The sequence below is a fragment of the Euleptes europaea genome, chromosome 4 (genome assembly GCF_029931775.1).
Source record: "Euleptes europaea isolate rEulEur1 chromosome 4, rEulEur1.hap1, whole genome shotgun sequence".
In the NCBI taxonomy this organism is placed as follows: Eukaryota; Metazoa; Chordata; class Lepidosauria; order Squamata; family Sphaerodactylidae; genus Euleptes; species Euleptes europaea.
In genome coordinates this window covers 63,850,788-63,867,163 of record NC_079315.1, presented here as the reverse complement: position 1 = coordinate 63,867,163, position 16,376 = coordinate 63,850,788, and the positions used below count along the sequence as shown (strand labels likewise).

The following is a 16,376-nucleotide window of genomic DNA, read 5'->3' as shown; positions in this document are numbered from 1 at the left end:
GGTGCGCCGCCGGGACTTGGGGGCTCCCAGCCCGAGGCGGAAAGGCGGCAGCGGCGCTTGCGGTGAGGCGCGGCGCTTTGCCGCGCCTTTTTGTGTGCGAGGAGGAACCGGTTTGGGGCGCTGGGAAGCTCCTCGGATGCGGGCAGAGAAGCGCGTGGCTGAAACAGAAGGCCAGGCTAGGCTAGGCTAGGCCCGCCTCCTCCTCCGCCTCCGCCATCTCCCCCGAGGCTGCGCCTTTGCCCGGCGGCGGCCGCTTGACACCCTGAGGGGGAGCCTGGGTTGCTCGCGGCGGGTAGAGGAGCGCGCAGAGAGCCGCGCCGCCGGCGAGGGCGGCAGCCTCATCATCACCTAGCGCGACGGAGGCAGGGAGGGCAGGGGCGGGGCGGGGGGAGGCGCGGGGCGGTTGCCTGCCTGCCTGCCCAGGAGGCGCGGCGTGTTGCGTCGCGCTGTACTGTAGTCCGGCTGCGGGGTGCCGGTTTGGCAGTTTAAAGCGGCCCCGAGCAGCAGCAGCCCGCCCGCCTCAGGAAGGAGAGGAAGCCGCGGAGTCGTCCGGATCCGCTCATCGCCCCGGCCCGCGTTGCTGCCGTGTGAGGAGGAGCCATGGAGGGGAAGCCGTTGCCGCAGCAGCAGCCGCCTCACACGCCGCCTCCCGCGCCTCGCCCCGGCTCTCCCCGGCTGAAAGCGGGAGGAGGAGCCGCCGCCGCCGCCGCCGCGGCAGCATCATCATCTGGGGGCGCTGAAGAAGCGCCTCGTTCGCCGGCGAGTGACGGGGCTGCTCCCGGCGGCGCCTTGTCACCGGAGCCGGCCCCCGCCTTGGCGGCCGGCGACGGGCTCTGCAGACCGCTGGGTCCCACGCCGAGCCAGAGCCGCTTCCAGGTGGACCTGGTGGCGGAGAGCTCCGGGCGAGCGGCCTCCGCCGGCGAGGAGGCGGGGACGGCGGCGGAGTCGCCCCCGAAGCCCCCCGGGGACGGCTCCGGGAAAGGCAGCGAAGAAGCCAAAGGCCGGTTCCGGGTGAACTTCGTGGACCCCTCGGCCGGGGACGAGAGCTCCGGCGAGCTGGGCGGCGGCGAGGTGTTCGGCGTCAGCTTCCAGAACGGCGGCGACACGGTGCTGAGCGAGGGGAGCCTCCACTCCGGGGGAGGCGGCTCGGGAGGGCACCATCACTACTACTACGACACCCACACCAACACCTACTACCTGCGCACCTTCGGCCACAACACCATCGACGCGGTGCCGAGGATCGACTATTACCGACATACGGCTTCTGGCCTGGGGGAGAAGCTCATCCGGCCCAGCCTGGCTGAGCTCCACGATGAGCTGGACAAGGTGAGTGAGGGTGAGCATGCTCTGGCCTTTCTCCATGTGCCGTTTTATTCTCCCCTGGGTCTCTGCTCAACAGACTGGCCGGAGCGACTTTGCAGAAATGCCGAGCGCTTCAGACTTCTGGTCCTGAACTGAAATTCATTGGCACTGCAGAACTGAAGGTAATGCCCATGGGATCATTGAAACTAAGCCTTTGCCCCAAGACAGGCTCATTGGAAGGCAGTCACATCTTCTTCACTGAGTATCCTTCCTTGGCTTACTGTATTACATGGTGAAGTTGCAGTCCTCTACCTTTGGGTACAGATTTCTTTGCAAAAATGGATGTAGCATAAATAAATGTGCATCTGACATTGCCAGTGGTCAAAGTGGTAGCAGACTTATGAAGTGCTATTCTGGTAGTATAGAAGAACTAGATAAGCATTATCGTTCTGTGTGGGCTGGCAGATCTGTGTGGGCTGGCAGAAGCAGATTAGCTTTAACTAGGAACTGTTAAGCTCCTGTCCATATACTTTATGCATTCCTTCCTGACTTTCTCAGATATGCAATGAAAATACACATTGTTTGGCCTTCTTTTACCTTTCTTGTATTGTCTCTGTTCATAGTTGTCTGCACTGGCTGCATACACATGGAACATAAGCTTATTAAGCTGCAAAAAAATCACTGCATCAGGAAAACATGAAAAGCCATTTGTAAGATTCTGCAGTAGTAGCAACTGCAAGAAAGATGACTGTTTGCATCTTGAAATGACAATCTCCCCATCAGTCCAGTGTGGGGTAGTGGTTAAGAGCGGTGGACTCTAATCTGGAGAACTGGGTTTGATTCCTCATTCCTACACATGAAGCCTGCTGGGTGACCTTGGGCTAGTCACAGTTCTCTCTGAACTCTCTCAGCCCCACCTACCTCACAAGGTGTGTATTGTGGGGAGAGGAAGGGAAGGCAATTGTAAGCCGGTTTGAGGCTCCTTAAAGGTAGAGAAAAGTGGGGTATAAAAACCAGCTCTTCTTCAATTTAGCTATATCCTAGGAACTTCTCAAATGAGGTCAGCTGGGGGAAACAGTTTAGTTTCCCTAGTGATTTTCCTTTTCTAATAAATGTGACACACCGAGATTAGACTTTACTCTACCTAGCGGAGTCTGTAGGTTGTCTGAAGCAATCACAGTTGTGAATAAACAGACTTCTAGCAGGTACTAAATTTCTTAGCCAACAAATCATTAACATTTGCTTGATAGACTTTTTTTAACAATTATATGAGAATCTACTCTATAATCTGAAGTTTATGTAATTTTGATCAGAATATGTATTAGAGAATAGTTTTCTTTGTGGGTGAATGACAGTGTGAACAAGGGATTGGATGTAGAGGCACTGAGATGATAAAAAGCTGGTGATTGCCGAAGAGAATCAAACACTTTGGTGTAGGCAACAAGGAAAGGTCACCTTGAGATAGGCCTGAGTAGTCTCTTAACAAGTATCTTGGCTTCATATGTGTATCCTCCTGCTGCCCTTTTCTTGTTACTGAGATTACTTTTAATGTCACAATATTGTTTTACATATCTTTGAAAAGGATTCATCCTGAATTTTCAAGTGCCTGATTCTCTTTAATGTAGTTTATGACTGTTTGCAGCTTGCTTCTTTTGATGTAGTGTTGTATTCTGCACAAATTTTCATGTGTAGATCCACAGACTTTTCTGGGCTTGCTCAGATTTGTAAATAAGGTTCATAACCTTTCAATAGAAGAGATCTAGGAAACTTAATTTTGTTCATTCTTCTGATGTTTCTCCTTAATGTAACATATTATAGAAATTATTCCATAAGTTTAAGTCAAAATGCAGTTAACGGTAATACAAGGCATTACATGCTACTTCAAACTCTTGCCTTATACTCTTGGCAGTGTCTTTATTCATGATGTAAATCTTACTGCTTTATTACCTTCCTTTGGGATCCTAATAATTGCCTGTGTCTAAAGCAGCTGTGAATAGACAGTTATAGTGATTTGACTGTTAGTGTTTTGCTGATATACAAGGGGTTGGATTCGGCCAACATGTTTGCTTAATTTGCCCAATTCTTCTCCTTACCACAGTGCTTATCCCTCATGGCTTTTGCCGATGTAGTTCCCATGATCCCCCAGCATAACCCTTCTGCTTATTAAAGGGGGTCCCTCCTCACTTTTTCATCAGTGGAAAAGCTGGCTGTATCCCACCCAAGATAATTATGGTGGAATCCTATGCAAAGCTACACCTTTCTAAACCCATAGAATTCTGTGGACTTAGCTGGGTCTGACTGTAGTATTGCATTGTCAACAAGTCTGTCATATAGGGGAATGGTAATATAAATTGGTTAACAGCGAGTGTGTAAAGTTTCTCCATTACATTTGGGTCTGAAATACCTTTTTAAAATTTGTAGTAAAATAGTTCAGCTTTTTGCACACTTTGATACTCAAATAAAAATGGGAATGCTTTGTTTTTTTTTTAAGCCTACAGATCTCTTACATGGTACAGAAATGCTGTGATGCTTTTCCTCACTGACATTTGTTACTTTTTAAATAGTACACATAGCTAACTAAATCCGTGCTATTAATTTTTATGGCGCATCTACTATATATATATCTACCTGCAGGCATGTAATAACATGTTGGTAAAATGTGGCCTTGTTTCGACCACAAGAAAAGATGTGAAAGCAATTTCTGATCTCAAGTAAAGGGTGCATCAGAAAGATTATTGTATTTATGGATTTCCTGTTGAAACTCTTACTCCGTAACAGGATGAGTCATACGTGAGGTCACTGAATAACTTATGGAAACAGGCTAAATCAGAAATGGGCTTCTGCTACTCCATACCTAAGTTTACCTCTTGTAAACACCTGTAACAGACAATAGTCATTTCTGACAAGTGGGATGTCTTCCTTTTCAAGTTGCCATGTATTTAGAATAGTATAACAATTTGGCAATATTTTTAACATACTTTACAATTTATTTCCAAGTAGTAGAATATTGTCTTTTGAGGTCAGTTCAATGCATTTGTGACATTTCATATACTTGATGTGTATAAAATTGTTTACAGCATAGAAATTTTTTTTTGCTTTATTAAAGCAAGTCTGAAGCCTACTAAAAATTCTCCTTCATACTAGTATTACATCCATATACATTTAACAGCTGCATTTAGTGGTGACTTCAGAACTGACAGTCATCTGAAGCATCATCTGGTACTTGGTTGATAGGTAAACATAAGGGTAAAAAGTAGGCAGACAATGCTGTCAGTCATGGCAGTTGAATGGAACCTCCATTTTGGAGGCAGTATATCTGAATGCTGGTTTGGGTGGGGGGAAGTTTTGACCTCTGGGCCCCTTCTGTAGGCTTTTTGGATATCTTGTCAGCCTCTGTGGTCAGATCCATCATGGTTTTTTGTGTTATGTAGAATGATAACATAAAGCATCGCTGCATGCCTATAACATATGTTTCTAGTCCTGGTGTTTACTAAAAGAGGCTCTGATCATCATTAGACTCCTTGGCAAGCATAAAATAGCTTAAGTGAATCAGTGTGATAAAATGAGTAGTCAGGATTTCGCTCAACTCCCCATGTTGCCCTGCCGCTCATTGTCTTCAGTCCAGTTGTCACCTCTCAGCCTAACCTACTGTTAAAGGTGATTCATTTGGGGAGGGGGAACTATCTATGCTATCCTGATTGTCTTGTATAGGAAATCTTCAGCGAAGAGACTGGGTAGGATCTTCAAATGCTTGTATTTACAGTACATCTTTCCTTAAGTTCAGAGATGGATTAATGTTCTGCCTTTGTTAAGTTACAATGTTATCTACAAATCTTGTGCTTTAGTAGAACGTTGTCTTCTTTCCTATCTTGTCAGGTTAGGTTTAAATCATGAGTGGAAGTTAAACTAGACACAGGGCCAAATTATAAAAAGCACTGGAGTGAAGAAGGACTGGATGTGAATGAAGGGGGTTTAATTCTTTCCCTGAACCTGTTGGCTGTTGTAGGTGAAAATAGATAAGTACAATATATAGCAAATAGAAGGTCTGTGAGGCAATTTTTATGATGGAAAGGACAGGCAGGAAGAGGAGCATCCACTGGTATCATGGCTGTAGTCAAACCCTACCCCACTTTAGATCTGATCTACCATGTAATGAGGTACTTGGCCTGCAGTCCTGTAGAACAGTGGCCCTTCAACCTATGGGTCATGGTATCCCACCTGCTGAGTTGTGAGTTTCTGTAGAGCTGGGTTTTTTGTTTTTCCTTTGGTGTTTTATTTACTTATATTTATTCCCACACACAGGGACTCAAAATGGCTTACAATATTCTATCCTTCTCCATTTTATCCTCACAACAACCTGGTGAGGGAAGTTAGGCTAAGAGAGCATGACTTACCAAAGGTCTCACAGATCCTAGTCTGGCACGAAGCCTGTGCTAGTGTATGTGTGTGTAGAAGGCAAGGACATCATGACTGCTCCCACTTCTTCCATGCACAATGAGAGGGCAGTAGGATGACATGATGAAGACATTGGCAATGAGGATTCTTTTTAGCACTGGCAGGCTCAGGTACTGCCTCCCACCCCCTAATCTTATTTGCCTTTTCCCCAGCCATGGCTCTCCCCTCCCCACTAGTGAAAACATCTCTCCTTGCTGTCATGTGACTTTGATATTACAGGACTTGTCTCATATGCTTGTAGCTCAGTGGGCCCTGTGATAACTCTCGAGCATTAAAGGTGAGTCCCAAATTTAGAAAAGATCACTCCTATAGAGTAAGTTGCAGTGCACCTAATTTTACTGTGTTCAGCACAAACATTATTAGTATATACACAGCATAAGTTTTTCTGTTCGACTTTGATTGGATAGTATCAATTCTGCAAAACACCTTGCAGTGACTTTGGAAAATTGGTACACATGGTACCTGCAAGAACAAATCAGAGGATACGAGAGCTCTTGGTGTGTCAGTCATTCTAATATTTCCTCATATTCTTTGCTATCTTTCCTGCCCTTTTAGGGTGTGGAGGGTAAGCATCAGGAGATGTTGTTTATCAGGAGGTATCTGTTGCACTGTGAAAGAATCAGTGTAATTTCTGAATTTTGAGATAATGGCTTTTATGGAAATTAAGAAAATTAGTACTCTGTTTTGTGCATAATAATCCTCATGCCTGATCTCATCTGATATAAACTAGCAGCGTTGGAATAGAGGGTTGGTTTTGCTGCCATTGGAGCAGCGGTATCCCCAAGAGAGCTACTTCACATTTCACTCAGAAGAACAAATGGCAGCTGTTCATGTTTATGTGTGAGAAAGGCTGCAAAATACTTATGACCAGTGTTTAGAGCAGGGGGCAGATTTTGGTGCCCTATTCTTCAGCCATGACCCAGGTGGCAGATTTGATTGGGAGTCAATTAAAGTTCATTCCTAATCTGCATAGTCGTTCTAGAATTCACTTTTAGGGTTCCAGTGTGCTTAACTGTCACCCACTAAACTGTGAAGTGGCTATACAGAGAAAATATCTGTGGTGTATTGATAGCCCCCTTTAAACTTTTAAACCTGTGAAAAGTATCCTGGAGAGCTCTACTGTATGTAAATAGGAACAGCACCATTGTGCTGCTGTGGGAAGAGAGATACCATAGTGGTAGGCTTCTGCTATTTCTGTTATTGAGGACATAGTGGGTGTAGTTGGGCTGCCTTTACCAACTTTCATAGTCAGGCCAAGCATTCATAGTGTAACTCAAATGCAATTTAATAATTGTATTGCTCATTTTGGAGGAGGGGGGATGAACTGGTGTTAGCCTGAGATGAACATGTGGCAACCTGTAGCTTAGTGTATATGATTCATGGCTTAGTGTATATGATTCAGTTGTCAGTTATGTATTGAAGTGTTTAGGGTCCATAAAGTATGATGTGTTAAAACCATGAAGTAAAAAAATATGCATTAGGAATAATGTGTTTTTGTAATTTCACAAATGAATCTGAGTTGGTAGATGGCCCATAAGACCTCTTGCCAATCAGTTGCTCAGTCTAGAAAATCCAAAGCTAGAACCTCCTTGCCTTCCCAAGAGATGGCTGTCCATCCTTTACCTGAAGATCTCTACAAGGGAGAGCCTACTTCTCAGTAGCTAGTTCCATTGTCAAACTACTCTCATTAGGAAGTGTTTCCTCATGTTCAATGGAAATCTGCCTTTCTGTAATCTCAGGCCATTAGATCTAGTATTTCCCTCTGAAGCAACAGAGTCGATTTGCCTTCTTCCATGTGAGAGACCTTTAGGTATTAGAAGTACTTTATGTGCTTGCTCAGTCTTCTCTTCTGCAGGCTGAACATACCCAGAGTTTTCCAGAGTCTCCTGTTACCAACAATATTTGTTGCCCTATTTCAGACGAAGTCTGGCACAGAATGGAGTCGAATCATTACTCCTCATGGCTTGGATACTGAGAGTCTATTAATGTAGCCTAAAAATCACATTAGCCTTTTTTCCTTACAGCTGCATTGCACTGCCAATTCATATAACGCTTGTAATTGACTGAAGTACCAAAATATTTTCCACATGTATTACTGCCAAGCCAGGTATCCCTTATTCTATATGTGTGCTTTTAGTTCTTCTTGCCTAAATGCTGAACTTTGTATTTGGTTCTGTGAATCTCATGTTGTTAGTTTTACTTATCCAACCTGTGAAGGCCATTTTGGATTTTACTTCTGTTCAAAGATGTTAGCTGTACCTTCCAGTGTTGTGTCATCTACAACGGGCAGAGCAATCCTGAAGGTGGAGGGGGTGAAAAGCTGGAGGTGGCGTGACCCAGCGTTAGCATAGATGTCACTTGCGGGGTAAAAATTGGCATCTGCGCTGGCGGCAGGCCACTTATGGTGGTGCCAGGGAGCAGCATAGCAGCACCATGCTTGGGCACTGGAGCAGCCACCGCTGCAGCATTTCTCTAGTGGAAGGGCTTGCACTGGCCCAAAAAGAAGCATTCCTAAGCTCCCTAAGCTCTTTCACCCCAAGAGCACCCCCTTTTTGCAGGCGTGAACTTGTGCATGCAAAAACCATAACCCAGCCCCGTGTAACTCAATGGGGCAGTTACACAGGGTTTTGGAGAAAAATACATTTTCCCATTTTGTGCCAGGCCACAAAGCTGCTCAGGAAGTGGCGTGGCTGCACAGTCCCTGAGCCCGCCATAAGAACCCCTTCCTTAGGATTGCACTGTAAGACAGAGACCTGTACCATTACTCTTGAAATCTCTCTCCAGATTGATGATTTGCCTTTGATAGGCATTCTTTGAGTATGCAGCCAGCTGTGAATCTACCTAATGGTGCTGTGGTCCATTTGACTAGTTTGGTAGTTAAAATATCACAGGGGACTTTGTCAAATGTTTTGGTAAGATCAAGATATGTTAAGTCTACAGCATTCCTACCATCTACTAAAGTCATAACCCAATTAAAAAAAGATAAGATTAGTCTGACAGGATTTAGTCTTGGCAAATCCACACTGGCTTTGCTAATCACTGCATTGTTTAAGATGTTTACAGACTGACCACTTTATAATCTGTTTTAGTATGTTTCCTGGTGTTGAAGCCAAACTGACTTCTTTGTAGTTCCCCAGATCCTTCTTTATCCCCATTTTGAAGATTGGGACATTTGCTCATTATGGTACCACACAAGTCCTCCTGGATTTTAGGGGAGCTTGGTATTTCTGACCAACTCCATATCAATCTTGAGTGGTAATTCTTTCCTTCTATCATTCATATTGGCTCTGCAAGGTTGTGCACAGTGTCCATTTTGGGAGAAGACATTAAAAATAGGAGTCAGACAGATGTTCTAAAATAAATTTCAAAGTGTTATTACTTTGGAAAATGAAGTATTACTTTGAAAGTTAATTTAATGAAATTACTAGGACGATGATTTTTTTGTTAAAAATAGGTTATATTGCTTGCATTTATTATTAAGCATCAACAAATGACTTGTATCCTCTCTTGCTGTGCACTTTCAGCAGTTTTGTCATAATATATGGTGAAGTTTAGATGTATTGGAAGCTATAAGAGTAACATACACTACTTCTTCATTGAGCAAAGGAGACAATAACACTTCGCTTCCCAATTATTATCTTTCCCCGGCAATTAATTAATATTCATATATTATCTGTATCAAATATTATTGCCTAGTTTGGGATAATATTCGGGTGTAAGCAAATTAAATGGGAGATTCCACACAGGTCTGAAAAAGGATTGAAAAATAGGATAATCCACTGTATTACAGAATGTTGACTATAATATCATTTGGATTCTCTGTAAATACTGAGAGAATTAATCATGTCCTTTCCAGATTAAGCAGCTAGTGCAGAACCTGCCTAAGAATTGGATCCACCATCCTCAGAGTGAAGGGCAAATTGATAACTCAAACTAAAAAGTTAACAAGAGTAAAGTAGGCAAGATATGCCTCCTTTGTGGCAGTTAGTGTGGTTGTAGTAATGTCTCTAGTTGAACATTAAATCTAAGAACAATAATATTGTGCTACGGACAAGGGTAGTATTATTTGCTCTTTGAACTATCCTTAAAAACATTTTCTGTAATTAAGCCCAGTAGAAGGATTATTTGTCTGTGTTTATGAATTATTAGGCTACGGAGATCCTCCAATATGAATTCAAAACAGTCTCTTCTGGTTAAGATATTGCCTCTTTATGCGGTGATGGAGAGGGTTATGATGGGAATTGAGCCCATGACCGTTTTCTTCTGATATGTAAAATATGATATGTAAATGCACAGATATGTAGAATTTGTGGAAAATTTAAACCCATGTGAATGTTTTTTCCTGGTTTTTCCAGGAAAAGTGGAAATTTTGGGTATAAATTGAAATAGGTGCAATACTTTCAAACCTGAAATGCTTTTTTACTGAATTGATAGTATAAAATAAGTCATTTATAGCTTAGTGCAAAAAATTATACAATTTGACATATTTATGGAATTTAAAAGTATAAATGTATTCATTTTCTATAAGAAAAAAATCAAATATACTTAAAGGAGTTGCAAACTGTGCCATATGTTACCACAACATATCTATATGTCTAAAAACCACACACGGGCTCATCTGCAGGTACCTAAATCTGTGGATCAGGCCCACAATGGCAGAAAGGAGATTTCTCTCTAAACTTGGTGACCCCCCCACAGTTTGCAGAAAAATCTAGAAACAATTTAAAAATACATTGGGGGTTTAAATCCCCCCAAAACAAAACTGTTGTCTCCACCTGTTCAGACAAAGTGCCTGCCTCAGGCAGCGAGGATGTTGTGGGGGGTGGCTGGGAGCAGCAGTGGTTGGGAGGGAGAAGCTGCTGCAAGCCTGGTGATGGAGGCTGGGAGCAGCGCCAAGCATGATGCCAGTGACGTGGGGAGGGGATGGGCAATGACAGCAGCGATTGGGGTGAAGCCATGGCAGGTCTGGTGCTGGAGGCAGGGAGCAGCACCAGGGCCGACTCCAAAGAGAAAGTGATGGGAGTAGGGGACAGAAAGAGAAAGAAATAGTGAAGGAAGGGGCAGACAGAGTGTGATGGGATGGTGAGCAGAAAGAGAATGATAGGGTAAAGGAACAGAAAGAAAGTGAGTGATGGGTTGGCGGTGGCAGAGAGAAATCGTGATAGGGTGGGGGCATAAAGAGAGAAATAGTAATGGGCTGGAGGGCAGAAAGAGAAAGAAATAGCGATGAGGTGGGGGCAGAAAAAGAGAAAGTTCTGGGGGCAGAAAGAGAAAGAATGATAGGGTGGGGGCAGAAAGTGCAGGCGTAAGGGAGAGAGTAAGAAAAGGTGATGGGAGAAAGAGTGGGAGACAGAAGTAGGGGAAGGGAAGAAAACAAAGGTGGGGGAATGGGATGGCCACTCCTTCACATTTCTTGCAGTTCCCCACCTGCATATCTTTAATTTTGCCATCTGAGAAACAGGAAAAAATAAAACTTGAACCATAAACAAATAAACAAGTATAATTTGGACAGAAGTACTCTTGTACAGTCACCACAGGTAGGACTATCTTCAGAACTCTTTTATAATGTGTCATTTAACACATTAAAGACTATTGTTTCAAGAAAAAAAAATCTTGAACACATTGTATGTCTGCTACAGGATATGTAGGAAATATTATCTAATGCTGTAGATCGTCTTTAAAAAATTCATATTATATGTTTTTGAATAAAACCTTGTCTTTCACTTACCTCATCCCAAAAGCTAATATGTGTGTGTGTGTAAAGTGCCGTCAAGTCGCAGCCGACTTATGGCGACCCCTTTTGGGGTTTTCATGGCAAGAGACTAACAGAGGTGGTTTGCCAGTGCCTTCCTCTGCACAGCAATCCTGGTATTCCTTGGTGGTCTCCCATCCAAATACTAACCAGGGCTGACCCTGCTTAGCTTCTGAGATCTGACGAGATCACTATGTATTTGGAACAAATTAAATTTACTGTATGTATAGTCTACCTTTTTCGCTGAGACTCAAAGTGGATTACATAGTATAAATTGATAACAGTCCATACAAAAAATATTGAATAGTCACAGTGTAGGTTGATACAGTCAGAGTGAGGTGACATCTGATAAACAGTGTACTATAACTAGGGTTACTGAAATCTGAATGAGCATAGCATATTTAGCATGATATAGAATGTAGATATAATGGAAAAAAACAGTATTACATCAGAAGGAAAAATGAAATGACAGAGGTAATACATGCAGCACAGTGATATGCCTTATATACAGTGGTATAATCCACAGTCCCTCATTTTATAAAGCACCTTCCTGAACTGTTCTGTTAAATTGCAGCCCCATTACCTTTATAGGAAAGCTCTTTGAGCAATTCCATTTTACTTAGTTTGCAGTAAGACACAAGCTTTGGAAACCCTCCTGACCACCTTAGGCAGGCCATTCCACAAAGTAGGGGCCACAACAGAGAAAGTGTAAGTATTGTTAATCTTGCCTATATTTAGGGAGATACTTGCAGAAAGCCCAGATGAGCAAAGCAGAACATAAGAGGAGAAGTGGTCCTGCTGATATGAGAGTCCAAGGCCATGCAGGGCACCAGATGCCGTTGCCAAGTTGACTATAAGTGCAAGCCCGTGTAGAGTGCATCATTGTTTTCTAATCTCAGTTTTACCATGGCATGGATCCACGGGGTTAGATTGGCTGAGTCAAGGTAGGGAACTGTCTTTCAGGCTTGGTGAAGTTGGAAGGAGTTTTTTATTATTATTTAATTATTTATTGCGGCAGCATTAATTTGTTTCTCCAGCATTAATGCTATATCCAGTATAACCCTTGGGCTCTTAACCAAGCCAGCAAGAGTCAATTAAACTCAATCTTTCAAGCCTTCCCAAGTAGAATTACTTCAGTCTTGTCAGGGTTAATTTTCAATTTGTTCTCTTAGCCATTTAAACCACAGTGGTCAAGCAGTTGTTGAAGACCTCTAACCTATTGCTAGGAGATTTACATAGATACAGAGCTGGGCTTCATCAGCATATTGATGACATGGAATTCCAAAGCTGTGAATGATTTTTCCTGAGGACTTTGCATGGAGGTTGAATAGTAAGAGGGTAAGACTGTGCCCTATGGAATCCCAATGGATACTAAGGGCATCTTGTCTCCAATAGCAGCTTGTTGAGACCTGTCCAAAAGGAACGATTTAAACCAGTTCAAAGCCTATCCACTGATACCTGCTTCTGCCTCTAAATATCTTAGTAAAATGGTGTGGTCCACTGTATTGAAGTTGCAGATAAATCTAGTAAGAGCAGCAAAGAGGAATGGCCTTTGTCTACATTCAGATGGAGAGCATCAACTACAGCTACACAACTATATCTACCAGCGCTATCTCATTTCCATAGCCTGGCTTGAAACTAGATTGAATAGGATGCAGAACAGATGAGCTCTCCAAAAATACCTGGAGTTAGTGCACCACTGGTCCCTCAATCATCTTCTCTAGAAGGGCAAGGCTTTTCTCACTTGAAAAAGGAAATCGTTCATAGGAATGTTCTTTTAGCGCTCTCCAAAATTTCCCATTTTTTTCCAATGGAAAAATTGAAAGTTTGAGAACTCTTTCATGCTATGCATTTTGATTGTGAAAAACCTTGCCTTGTGTGGCATTTCACTTGATCTCTAAGAGAAACTATTTCATAGGTTTGTCCCATGCTCCCCCAAATTTTCCCTTTCATTTGAAAATTTGGGGGTTGGGATTGTCAAATTCTGTGCAAAACATTAAAAAGAAGAACAAATTGAATAGGGGTTACCTTTTATTAGTTTAACCCTTTTGCAAGTCATTTGTTGTGTAGTAGGAAAAAACCCTAAAAAACCTGTACATTGCTGTTACACTGTTTTGAAAGTGATAGCTTATAATGTTGATATTATATTGACTGAATGCCAGCGTGGGGTAGTGGTTAAGAGCAGTTGACTCTAATCTGAAGAACTGGGTTTGATTCCCCACTCCTACCCATGAGCTATTCCCCACTCCTACCCATTAGTGGATGCTAATCTGGTGAACTGGGTTGATTTCCCCACTCCTACACATGAAGCCAGCTGGGAGACCTTGGACTAGTCACAGCTCTCTTGGAGCTCTCTCAGCCCCACCTACCTCACAGGGTGTCTGTTGTGGGGAGGAGAAGGTGATTGTAAACCGATTTGATTCTTCCTTAAGTCGTAGAGAAAGTTGGCATATAAAAACCAACTCTTCTTCTTCAAAGCTTTTTTATACCCACTAATTTAATACACAATAAATTTCTACATGTATAATAAGGAAATCATTGTCCTTCACAAAAAGTACTATACTGTGTAATCTTTGTGGAATTTGTGACACCCACAAATGTACATAGTGCCTCAGTGTTTTCATTTTGGATACTCTTAGAAAAGCACCCACTTCCAGTAATAATCAACAATAACCTTGAAGTATAAATATAGAGAAACTGCTTGTCATACAAAGGTAATACAGAAAGAATGCAGTCTCATATATTATTCAAAACTCTTTGCTGATTTGTTAGTTGATAATCCTCACTGCCCATGAGTACCCAATTGTTACATGAAAACAGAGAGCCAAACAGGCTACAATGGGACACTGACTTGGATATTAGTTTTAACTTTGAAAGATTTTCTATTTTAATAAATTAACAATTGATAAAGCCATCAATGTATTTAAAAAACGTGCTTGATATTGAGCTCCCCCTGGGATGTGTCAGGAGTGAGGCAGGATATCAGTATTATAATAAATACACTGAAAAATGTGGGGATATTCTGAAGACTAGGTGGGATGTCAGAAGTTTTATTTCACATTCTGTTTTCATGTGGTTTATCACAAAACATGTTTCTACATAAGTGATAGTCACTGGACAAAAAAAGCTTCCTAAATTCCTGTTTTTAACACCAAAGTATTGCTGTATTTACAGTAGCTTTATTTTTTTTTCAATTTAATTTTAATTCCAACAGGTCTTTTGGATACAATTTTCTCTCCCCCCCACCCCAGTTATTTTTCCCTGTGAGCTTAATGCCATTGGTGATTCTAATTACCAATGCCCCGTGCAGCCACGATTTTGTAATTTGAATCTGTATATCTAATAAAAGGAACATAGAATATTATTTAACTGGATGTAAGGATAGTTAACTTTGAAAGACTTTTTTACAAATTTTACCTAGATTGGGATTCTCTCAAGTTGTAATTAGCCATTATGTCAGGAAAAAGCTGGGCTGATTAGGGAAAATTATAGCCATCATAAAGGCATATTTTGCTCTCTATTGGTTTTTGTAATTTGTATAGACTGTTGTAAGCATAAATACTTTTTGCTTTCAACTTTGAATGGCAACATCTATTAAGATTTCTTTCTTCCTTTTTGTTTTGAAGCATTTGAATCTCAAAAAGATGCCCATGGCTATTCTTATGGGACAGAGCCTAATGTGAGAAAACGAACCAATTCTGTGGTGGGGATCAGTGTTAGCACAATAACTTTCCACACTACACAGAAATAATACTAAGCTGTTTGTATTTGAAATGTTTGTATTTGGCTTTGTATTTGAAGTATTAAATTTGGCATTAGAACCATGGTAATTGGTTTATAAATTAAGGATTTATACCAGATTTGGTTTTGCTAACAAAGTTTAAAATGTACTGGGTAATGGAAATGACCCAAGACTACACTGTTTTCTCAAAGCTACTCTAGCAAAATTGCTTCGACTTCACTTCATGGTCCTTAGGTTAGAACCACTCTTTCGAAATATGCTAAATTCACAGAGTTGACAAGTACAATTCAAGGTTTGTAAGCAGCTGGTTTGAACTGTGTGCAGCTCTATTCCATAATCCTTGATAATTTTCAACTAAGAACACTGAATAATTTTACCCAATCTTATTTATGTTGCTAATGGTGTAAATGAAAGTAGTTTTTTTAATGTACTGTTGCTTCTTCAACTTGTATGCAAGTCTGAAACATAGGCCATATTCAAACCAGAGTTCATTTGTGGTAGGATATTTATTTTAAACATCTACAATACTGCCTTTCTACCACAAGTGCCTGAGACACATCACAACAATAAAATTAGCACTACAGTCTGAACCAAAAATACAAGCCAAACCACCTAGAAAACCTAAAAACAGTTAAACAGCTGCAATATACTTTAAGCATGCCTATGCTCAATATCTGTGTCCCTTCTCTCCATCCCAATTTTGCTGTGCTACAGGAACCTTTTGAAGATGGATATGCAAATGGAGAAGAAGGAACTCCTACTGGCGAGGCCACTGCTGCTTATGCTGCTGATAGTAAAGGCGTTGTTAAATTTGGCTGGATCAAAGGTGTATTGGTGAGTAGAACTATGCTATGTTACCCATCTCATTTTACTGACCTCAGAAGGATGGAAGGCTGAGTCAACCTTGAGCCGGCTACCAGAAATTGTCTTCCATCAGGATTGAACTCAGGTCATGAGCAGAGCGTTGACTGCAGTACTGCAGCTTACCACTCTGCACCACGGTGCTCTTTACAGCATATAGGAAGTATAAATGTGTCATACTGTAGACCAGGGGTGGCGAACTAATTTGTTACGAGGGCTGCATATGACATAAGTGTCACTTGCTTGGGCTGAGCTATACCTCGG

At 42.1% G+C, this 16,376-nt stretch overlaps 1 protein-coding gene across 1 annotated transcript in view; it reads left to right on the top strand.

Moving 5' to 3' along the window:
* The first annotated feature begins 573 nt into the window (after positions 1-573).
* SLC12A2 (solute carrier family 12 member 2) overlaps positions 574-16,376 on the top strand; it is a 65,824-nt gene continuing 50,021 nt past the window's right edge. Inside the window, exons 1-2 of the mRNA XM_056848036.1 lie at positions 574-1,326; positions 15,966-16,085. Of these exons, the coding sequence (XP_056704014.1) occupies positions 601-1,326; positions 15,966-16,085 (846 nt within the window). The 5' untranslated portion in view covers positions 574-600. The remainder of the gene's footprint in view (positions 1,327-15,965; positions 16,086-16,376) is intronic.